This window comes from Poromitra crassiceps (assembly GCF_964638095.1).
Source record: "Poromitra crassiceps genome assembly, chromosome: 15".
In the NCBI taxonomy this organism is placed as follows: domain Eukaryota; kingdom Metazoa; phylum Chordata; class Actinopteri; order Beryciformes; family Melamphaidae; genus Poromitra; species Poromitra crassiceps.
This window is the reverse complement of record NC_139634.1, coordinates 25,682,167-25,692,496: the sequence shown is the minus strand read 5'-3', so window position 1 is coordinate 25,692,496 and position 10,330 is coordinate 25,682,167. Positions and strand designations below refer to the sequence as shown.

General features: G+C 45.5%; 1 protein-coding gene across 1 annotated transcript; it reads right to left on the bottom strand.

Moving 5' to 3' along the window:
• Positions 1–4,011: 4,011 nt before the first annotated feature.
• Positions 4,012–4,458, bottom strand: LOC310790326 (uncharacterized protein; the record flags this gene model as incomplete). The annotated part of the gene is made up of 1 exon (XM_083651998.1): positions 4,012–4,458. One exon carries the CDS (start codon positions 4,456–4,458, stop codon positions 4,012–4,014), a length of 447 nt encoding a protein of 148 aa, XP_083508124.1.
• Positions 4,459–10,330: the final 5,872 nt, after the last annotated feature.

The window sequence follows — 10,330 nt, the reverse complement described above, 5'->3', positions numbered from 1 at the left end:
GCTAGACACTATTGACAGTTTGAGCCTCCCAGCGGGCAAAACAAACAGTTTTATTAGCGAACGTGTATTGACGATGCGGTGCGAGCTCCTTTCCAAAGCAACTATCAGTTGTGTCTGCATGCTCGTCTGATACAGACTTCTCCCTCTCTCTCTCTCTCTCTCACTCACTTGCACTCTCTCTCTCACTCCCTCTCTCCCTCTCGGTCTCTCTCTCCCCCTCTCTCGCTCTCTCTCACTCTCTCTTTCACATCTTTGCCAGTCATCTTCTCATCCCCTCCTGACTTACATGATTTTTGCTTCTAGGGCTTTTCTGACCGGACTGGAGTCGCTCCGCAGATTGGAGCTTGGAAGGGAATAATGTGATTGGTTTACTGGAGATCACCAATCCAACACTTGTGAATAATTCTATGCTTAAAAAGGCATGGTTAAATGGTTAGCGCTGCGCATTCTGGCGTTTAACGCCAAGGAAAAATTAGGGAATGCGCGTGACCACGCCCACTAATAGCGCTGCGCCAAGCCATAAATGCAAATTTAAGGCCAGGGGGAGAATAGAGCCCTGTGTGTACGTCTCTTAGAACAGCGTCAATGCCACAGAGAGAGGAAAGGACAATAAAAAGACCATGTGTATGTCTCTTAATTGGCGAATAGCCATTATATTCCTGGGGAGAAAGGAGCTGTTTCAGGAGGAGAGGGGAAAAAGGGAGTAATGATAACTTAAAAAAACAACATGTGAGGTGACAGGGAGGCAGCTGTGTGTGTGTGTGTGTGTGTGTGTGTGTGTGTGTGTGTGTGTGTGTGTGTGTGTGTGTGTGTGTGTGTGTGTGTGTGTGTGTGAGGCAGCTGACAGCAGAAAAGGACAAACTAAACGAGAAAAAGAAAGTTAATTGTGTTTCTCCATCAGATGGACTGACAGCAGCATCCTGCGAAAGGAAATTGCTGGCACTGGGAAGGCATGTATGCACACGGGCACACACACATGCATGCAGACAGAGACGCACACACACACACCCCTAAACACACACACACGAAACCATAGACCGCGGAACGCATCTGAACGAAGGGAGGGGGGGGGGGGGGGGGGGGCTGGGGGTGAGGGCATACTTCCGAGGGTATGTGGGGGGGAGGGGGCATATGTATTGAAACAGCCATATAGGTCTATATTACTGATGTATGAATATTGAAACAGCTATAGGTCTATAATACTGATGTATTAATATTGTATTAATTGTGCTTATATATATATATATATATATATATATATATATATATATATATATATAGCGGCCGGGGGGGGGGGGGGGCGTAAGTTACAGTCTACCCACTTCTCCAGGGACCACTACACCACTGGTTGAATGTAACATCCCATTTTGGGAATGATAGTATCCGTGCCTCCTCTATACCTGCTACACTTCATGGGCCACATAGATAATGCTGTTAAATTGCACAGGGATTCCACTAACTTAATGATGGTTGGGGCCTCCTCCACTCATTCTGTTCCCCGTGGGCACAGCTGCATGAATTCTAGAGATATTGGACCTGCCAACACTGATAACTTTGTCTCCATCAGGCCTGCAACGTCTACCTCACCACTTCATCTTAGTAGCTCGCACCTTTAGTATCAGCAAGAAGTGTCTATCTTAGTCTATCAGTTTTTGGTCTCCTAAATGCTGGTCACTATCCAATAAATTAGTCTTCTGTCAGGAGTGGTGGTGCAAAGTTATTAACTCTAAAAATCAATTCACATCTCCACTGGTAATTATATTATGATAATAATATGATAATTTAATTAAACGTGACTTTGCTTACATGAACCATATTGTGATATACATTGGTATCGAGAATAACCCCTATGATTATCGTGATATTGATTTCAACTGTATCGCCCTGCTCAAATATACCCTGTTTGTTCTCTCTCTTCTCTCCCTTCCTCCCCCCTGTTCTCACCCTTCTCTCTCCCCTCTCTCTCTCTCCTCCCCTTCTCTATTTTAATTAATTGTCCAATCCCGGCCCAGTTCCAACGGGCTCGGGTCAGGTAGCCCAACTCTAGAGCACGAGTTGCTCTAGCTGCTCAGTAACAGGTGTGCTGAACATGGTTGTCTTCTTGAAAGGAGTGTCGGAGGTGCGTACCGCGCTCACACCCTGCACCCGCTGGTGATTCTCACTCCAGAAAGTAACAGCCTGGTCCGTTTTGTAATTGTAAACGTAGGATGGCTCGGGGTCGAGAGGCACAAATCCCACCACAGTGAAGTCCTTCTGTGTGGTGGAGCAGAAGTCTGCCTCTGGAGGCGCTGGGCTGAACTCTGCATGGACCTTCTCACTGATGTTCTGGGTGAGGTGTTTCTCCAGAAGCTTGCCTCTGATGCCCCGCTCCCTCCATAGCCCCCTGGTGGAGATGTATGATGCCCTCTCTGTGCTGACACCTGTCTTTGATGCAAGGTCCATCTTAAAAATAACTCACTGTCTGTGTTTCAGGATTTGTACTCAATGTCAGTGATGACCTCATCAGTGATGTCACTTGAGCAATTGTGATGTCATCAGTGATGTTAGTAATGATGTCATCAGTGATAATACCATTGGTGATGTCACTCGACCAATTGTGATGTCATTGGGGAAGATGTCACCGGCCCCTAGTGGCAACACCTTCAAAACTTGATGGCAGCGAAACCATGTCATTATTATACTCCGTGGCTTTTTACGGTGTGGCCACTAGGGCTGAGGTGTCTAGGGTCTGTGTCCATATGTCTGTCTGTATGTCCCCACAAAAGAAAGTGGCCAGGTCGCTGAGAGAACTGATTACATCATCACCGATGACATCAAAATTGCTCCAGCGTGAACAAAATGTGCCCCTACATTATGACTTCATCAGTGATAGAGGACATCACTATAGTGACCTGGCCAGGTTGTCATCAACCTCATGTGTGCCCACGTGTGAAGCTAACGCTTCCTTCACAAACTGCACAACTATACACATATATATATATATATATATATATATATATATATATATATATATATATATATATTAAACAATATTCCATGCTACTTCTGGACTCATACCTGTCCATATATATATATACAGTATATATATGGACAGGTATGAGTCCAGAAGTAGCATGGAATATTGTTTAATGCAGTTTATTTTGAATGTATTGTTGAGAGAGCTGAAGTTTCAATTGATTTTGTATGGTGGTTGGGTTTTTAGGGGATAGTCAATGGGCAGCACTCTACACACACACACAAACATGGACTTGAAGCAGCCTTCTTTCTTCTAAGGTAAGGAAATCCACTCGATTATTAAGTGAAAAATGTACGCTACATTGAATGATATAAGACTACTAACCAACTTTTACAATGTTTGATGTAGTGAGCAATATGTTCCCGTAATGTTTCTTGTCTTGTTTGGAACTTGAATGGTAATGTTATTTTTCATGCAAGCGGATTTACGCAAATAAACACATCCCACACATTGGCATCGCCCCGGGATCGTAAAATATTATGCAGAAACTTGCCAACACGGTCTCCAAAGTTGCCTTAAAATGTAATGATTGCCGCATCACAGATTTCTTTCACTAGAAGTATGGTAAAATCACTTCTCCTGTCACTTAGATTAGTAATCTGCTTTGTGAATCCTCACATAGTGTAAATTTCAGGCATCAAATATGCCCCCAGACCTCCACACATCGAGTACCAGGAACATGAGTGTGACCCACACCAGGCATGTATCTCGGCTTCCTGGTGAGACAGTTTTCGGTGAAAACGACCTACATTCAAGTGTCAATAACTAAAGAATGGAAGAAGGCAGAAACAATCCTTTTTTCATGAAAGTAGAGACTTTGTTCGGTCTTTTGGGATATTCAGTGTTTATATAGTCATAGAAGAAAATATTCGGTGGGTCCCGGAAAATCACTGAAAAAGGTCAGAAACCCTGGAATGGAATGAGATTTTACAGATAGATTACACAAAGAAAAAAAGGTAAATTATATATACATATGAGACATCTGTACAAGGCCTTCACTTTGCCGTCATCCTTTGTATAAACACTACATAGTTCACTAGTCCTTCTCCATCGATCTCTGCTTCCCTGATCATCTCATCCGCCTCCTCGTCAGTCAGCTTCTCTCCGAGGTTGGTCATGACGTGACGCAACTCAGCAGCACTGACGTATCCATTATCCTCCTTATCAAAGACACGGAACGCTTCTCTGATCTCCTCGCTGTCTGTGTCCTTCATCTCCCTGGCCATCATGGTCAAAAACTCTGGCAAGTCTATCGTACCATTACCATCTGGATCCACTTTACTGATGATGTCCTGGAGCTCTGCCTCTGTGGGGTTCTGGCCCAGAGAACGCATGACAGTACCCAGTCCTTTGGTCGTAATGGTGCCATCACCACCCTTGTCAAAGAACGAAAATGCCTCCTTGAACTCAGCAATCTGCTCCTCTGTTAGCTCATCAGCCATTTCGACGTAGATGAATGCAATCCTCCCACCACTTATATAGCCTCAGCCGGGAAGGGGTTATGATATCACTGATGATGTCATAGTAGCTCGAAGGACCACAATGTCTGTGACATCACCGCAATGCCTATGACATCAGGTGCAGACGTCATTGGTGCTTTATGACATCACCGATGATGTCACTGTCCACGACAGCACCAAGGATCTTCACAGATATGGGCCATTTACAAAACGAAAACCACCTAACAGCCAGATCTAATACCACGTAAAAGCCAGACGTAAAACAACGTAACAGCCAGACCTAAAAACATGTAACAGCCAGACCCTAAGACCACGTAACAGCCAGATCTAAAACCACATAACAGCCAACCCTAAAACCATGTAACAGCCTGACCTAAAACCACTTAACAGCTAGACCTAAAACCCAGTGTTGGGAACGTTACTTTAAAAAAGTAATATATTACTCATTACTCTTTACTCTTTTCAAAAGTAATATTATCACTTTACTTATTACTCCTTGCCAAAAGTAATTTGTTATATTATACTCGGAGTCGTTACTGTATATTACTTTTCTGTGACATCCCACAAAATTGGTAATTGCGTCCTTTCTTTATTTTATTTTAATTTGGTAACACTTTACAATAAGGGTCACTAAATTAATGGTTAATTAATGCTAAATAAGCATTAATATGCATTAACTAACCCTTAGTTAATATTTATTAACAATAACCCTAGCCATTAACTAACCCTAACCTATAACCATTAACTAACCCTAAGCTATTCAATAATGCATCAATCAATAAGTGGTTAACATGAACACTATTATCAAATGATTACTAGACACATTAGTTAACATGAACACTATTATCAAATGATTACTAGACACATTAGTTAACTGTTAATTAAGGGTTAGTTCATGCTTATTACTCATTAACTAACCCTTAACTTCGTGACCCTTATTGTAAGGCCTACAGCACCTTTAATGCACGACTAGTCTCGCTGGCCAGCCTCCCCTCCCTTCCGTGAGAGTCTGGCAGCGCTGGTCACCATTATGGAATTGCGATGGGCGGCGCTTAGCGGCAGTGCCCTTGGAAAATAGTTTCCAACAATCCAACTTGCCATTTTCAGCGTGTAGCAACGAGCTAGCTGTTAGCAAGCCGTTAGCTTGCTAGCTAGTTAGCATTGTTGTTTTCACTGTGGCGGCAGGGGACTCATGGCCGGAGCCAATGACAGAGCTTCTTAAACGCGGAGTGGAAATCCGGCAGCATCTGAAATCGACGCTACCAATGGGAGAGCAGCTGTAGAGCAGGGCAGGGCTTATGCCAGCAGCCTGTTTCCGTGCCGCCAGACTCCTCTCACGGAAGGAAGGGGAGGCTGGCCAGCAAGACTAATGCACGACAGACAAAAATGATGAAACGTCCGTCTCTCTCGTCTCGCGCTCTCCCAGTTTTCACGCATTAGGTGCACCTTTTTTGGAAAAAGTGCGTGGAAAGAGAGAGTGGGAAAGATAGACACAAAGAGCGAGAGAGAGAGAGGTGAGGTGGCTTGGAGTTTGGCTTGCCATCATTCAGACCCCCCCGCATTACTCAGCATTGACCGCCACCAACAGTCCACATTCAATGGGACGGACAAAAACTCTTCCATTGATTAAATGACCTGGAGAAAATGCCCCCCGCCCCACTGAGACGACTAATCCATGTCCATCAACAGCCACACAGGCCACACAGGCCACACAGGCCACACAGGCAGCACAGGCAGCACAGGCAGCACAGGCAGCACAGGCCACACAGGCCACACAGGCCACACAGGCCACACAGGCAGCACAGGCAGCACAGGCAGCGCCGGGTTGCCTTCTCGCTGAGCGAGAATCATTGGTGAGAAACAAGAGCATCGGACAGAGACAAATGTTCTATGGCGTTTTTACATTAAGGATGACCTGTCAATGCTAATAGCATGAGGCTAGCCATTCCTCATCTGACTCCACCGCACACGCTCACACTTCCCTGGGCAAAAGAAGAGCGTGTGTGTGCGTGTGTGTGTGTGAGTGTGTGTGTGTGTGCGTGTGTGTGAGGGGGGGATTTGATATGTCCCTCTTTCTTCCTCGATCTCCTTGTCTCTCTCCTCTGTCTTCTCTCGTCTTCCTCTCTCCATCTTTAATTGCCGGTGTCCCTGGGAGGTGGATGTGGTGACAGGTCACAATTGCTGGAAAATAGCCAAGAGGGTAGCGAGGGGTGTGTGTGTCTGTGTGAGAGAGAAATGGAGTGGGGTGGGGGGAGGAGGTGAAGGGGAGAGGAGAGATAATAAAACTCCACTGGTGTCCCCCAGGAGCTGAGCCTCCTTCTCCATCTATCTATCTCCCAATGCCTGTCTCTCTCTTTACATCTCACTCGCCCACACACACTCGCTGGCTGTCTGTCTACCTTCGCTCGCTCCCCGGGGTCCAGCTCTTCCTCCCTCGTTGGTGTCGTATTTTCTCTCCGCCGTCTCTGCTTTGTCAACCATACCCCCTCTCTCTCTCACACACACACACACACACACACACACACACACACACACACACACACTCACACACACACACACATACGCACACACACACCATTTCACTCTGGTCTTTTCTCTGTGATATTTGTGACGGATGGAGTCGCTTACTTAGCTACATTGCTGAGCAGTTGTCAACGCTCATTATACACAGGCAGCGTTCAAACAGCGCTCGCACCCAGGGACAACAACATGGATTTAACCCAGGGTTGCCAACTTTGGGTATTTGGCTGGAGTGAGACTTTGAAATATCCCCGGCCCGCAGTGCCCCTAGGTGTTTTTAATGTATTGGCTATGTCTGTATGTACTGCAGCATTTTTTGTCTTTTACTGCAAGACAAATTTCTCCCATGGGAGAGAAATAAAGTGAACTTTGAACCTTGATTGAACTGATTTCTGTCATTAAATTAAAAATATTTCTTTGTAATCTCTGTCGTCTGCTCGCGAATTATGTGTCAATATCACCATTCAATCAAAGAGTACAGTTTGAAGTGAAAATGTCACATTTTGGCACCACGCTCACATCTCATTGCGTCCGACATCTGACACTCCGACATATGCTATTTGATAGCCTATTGTAAATTTCTTAAATGTATTTACAAAAATGAAAGTCACATGACCACAGACCATTTACTACCAAGCTAGTTATCTCCCTATGCTACAGCAGGCAAATGGTCTAGAGAAAAATGCCCATTCAACCTTTTTCAATTGCCTATAGCAGGAAGTGATGTCAAGGACACTGATACTGCAGTTACAGCGCCCCCCCCCCCCCCCCCCCCCTTTCGGAAGGGGGGGGTACTAAAAGTAATAGTAAGGTAAATTTCAGCCATCAAATATGCCCCCAGACCTCCAAGCATCGAGTACCAAGAAGCACCAGCCCCACGAGGAAGATGAGAGCATGAGCCGCCCCGTCCGCTTTCTTGTGCGGGGTGAATCTCTCACTCACTTCGCTGCACAAACACGCATGTATCTCAGCTTTGTAGAATTGGGCAACATGTTGAAGCTAATTTCCCTGTCGGGGTAACAATGGTACTGACCTGACCTGGATTGAACTGTTGGCATCATTTGTATCATGTGACAGATGTGTGTGTGTGTGTGTGTGTGTGTGTGTGTGTGTGTGTGTGTGTGTGTGTGTGTGTGTGTGTGTGTGTGGGGGGGGGGGGGGGGGGGGGGGGGGGTAGCGGGTATGTGTGGATGTGTGGATGTTGCAACAGCCCTAACAGTCCATGCCTGGAGAGCTGGTCATCATGGCCCGTTTCTGTTCCTCTTATTAATACAAGATGTCTGCAGCAGCACCACAATGCAGAAGTGTATTTTGCAGAGTCTGGCCCACCCTCCAAAAATGAAAGTAAAAATCCTGACAATGACTTATAGTTGAGATCAGGATAACCCTGCCTATACACGAACCCAAAAGTCAAAATGTATAGGCACGACAGTAAGCATGATCAGTCTCGGATCCCCCTAGCCCCGTTTGGTACTCGTTCTGCTAGCTATGCTAATGCTAGCTAGAAAGAGTCCCGTGTGCCCACATAGACTTGCATGCGACTTCCGCTCCCAAGCTGTCTACATCAGCATTACGCACGTAGTTACAAGTTTACAAGTGTCACAGAAACATTTCAAAGCTACTACTTGAGAAGAAGGGTTCATAGCTTCTCGATGGCGGGGTTAGAAAGCTCGACGCTGCTCTTAAATGCCTCTTTTCATCCGAAGTTTGTGCTGGTGATATTATTTTTTACCAAGCTTTCGACCAGAGTGGCGCTGTTGAGCGCTGGGCTGAGCGGCTGGGCTCTAACCCGGAAAAAATAATGGGGGTCGGGGGTGACACATTTCGAGCGTCAGGCCTGAATATGACCGTTGAGAAAGACGACGGCCATCTTCACCTGTGACATAATCAAAGACCAGTGTCGGGGCATCTGGGACGCCTCACGACACCCCGATGAAAAGACTAGCATGCCACCCTGTGTGGTCTTTTCTCACCTAGTTTGACAACTATTACGACAAGTTCCTTTTGACTTCAGCTTGAAGTGCGGTTTCAGGGGCAGAAACACAGAGCGTCCCCGCCCCGTAACCATAGCAACTCAGTCACTCAGTCACTCACTCACTCTGGCTGCCTGACGAGAGGGAGAGCTGCTGCAGCTAGCATGCTATGAACTACACAATCTATTATAGTGTAGGCTACAAATCAGTGGTGGCTGATGGGGTTGAAAATAGGGGAGGAAGGTGGAAAAAACTTGTGTGTGACAACTTCCGGCAAAAAAAAAAAATAATAATAATAATAATAAAAAGGCCGGCTGCTCCAATATCATCCAACTCTGAATTAACTAATAATTTAGCCAATTGTATGCAACATACCAAATAAAAGCAAATGGCAATGTCTAAGAATGCAATGCCATGTAACTGGCTCGTTAATTCTCGCATTCCAGGGAATTACGTTAACATCTGCAGGTCTTATAGATGTAAATGGCTCTCGGAGTAGAGAAAACCATCTGAAGCTTTCTTTGTTGGAGTCCAGGTATGTTTTACAAGAAAGTGCTCGTCATTGTCGACGATAACGTTAACGATAGCTGACCTGGCTAACAGTGGATACTCCGCTTGCTTGCTGTGTACCGAGCTCAAAGTAGTACGCTACGTTCTTTGTTTTACCCCCTGCACTGTCCGCTACAAAAACAACTCTCTTCTTCTGACGTTCTTTCGTATTTCGCGCCGTGACCGCCGGAAGTGTTAACACGACCCGGAAGAATTTGGCCCACCCCCGCGTCTGAACATAAGGTGAATTGTTACAGTACCTACCCACTGAGCAATAGACGTCTTTAGACCCCATTTCAAAGACCTAATTAAAAAAAAGATTGACACCCGTACCATATAGTAATACCAAATGCCTATATTCTTTAAGCTGTACAATGAGTTTTAAACGAGTTTCATGTCGGCTCATAAAAGTCATTGTAATGTATGTAACCCTTCATTGCAAATAAAGTCAGTGCAATGAGTAGAATCAGGAACATGCATGATATTAGACACACCCGGAAGTGAGCTGACAGTCATGCTTTGAAAACAGGTCTGGGTTTACCACCCTCTACATTGCGTCATCACCTCGCTCTGAAGGGGAGAACATGTAAATCACTGCTAGTTTAAGAGGAGGAGCGCAAAAAGTAGACGGATAATTACAATACTTGACAGAGGGAGGGAGGGAAGGAGGGGGAGGGAGGGAGGGAGGGGGCAAAGGAAAAGATAGGAGGAGACAGAAGGGGAGACACACAGAGGAAGATAAAGACGGGACATAGTGTAGGGAAATGAGAAAGAAACTTTTGGATCATGAGTGAAGTGGTTGGAGGGGAGAG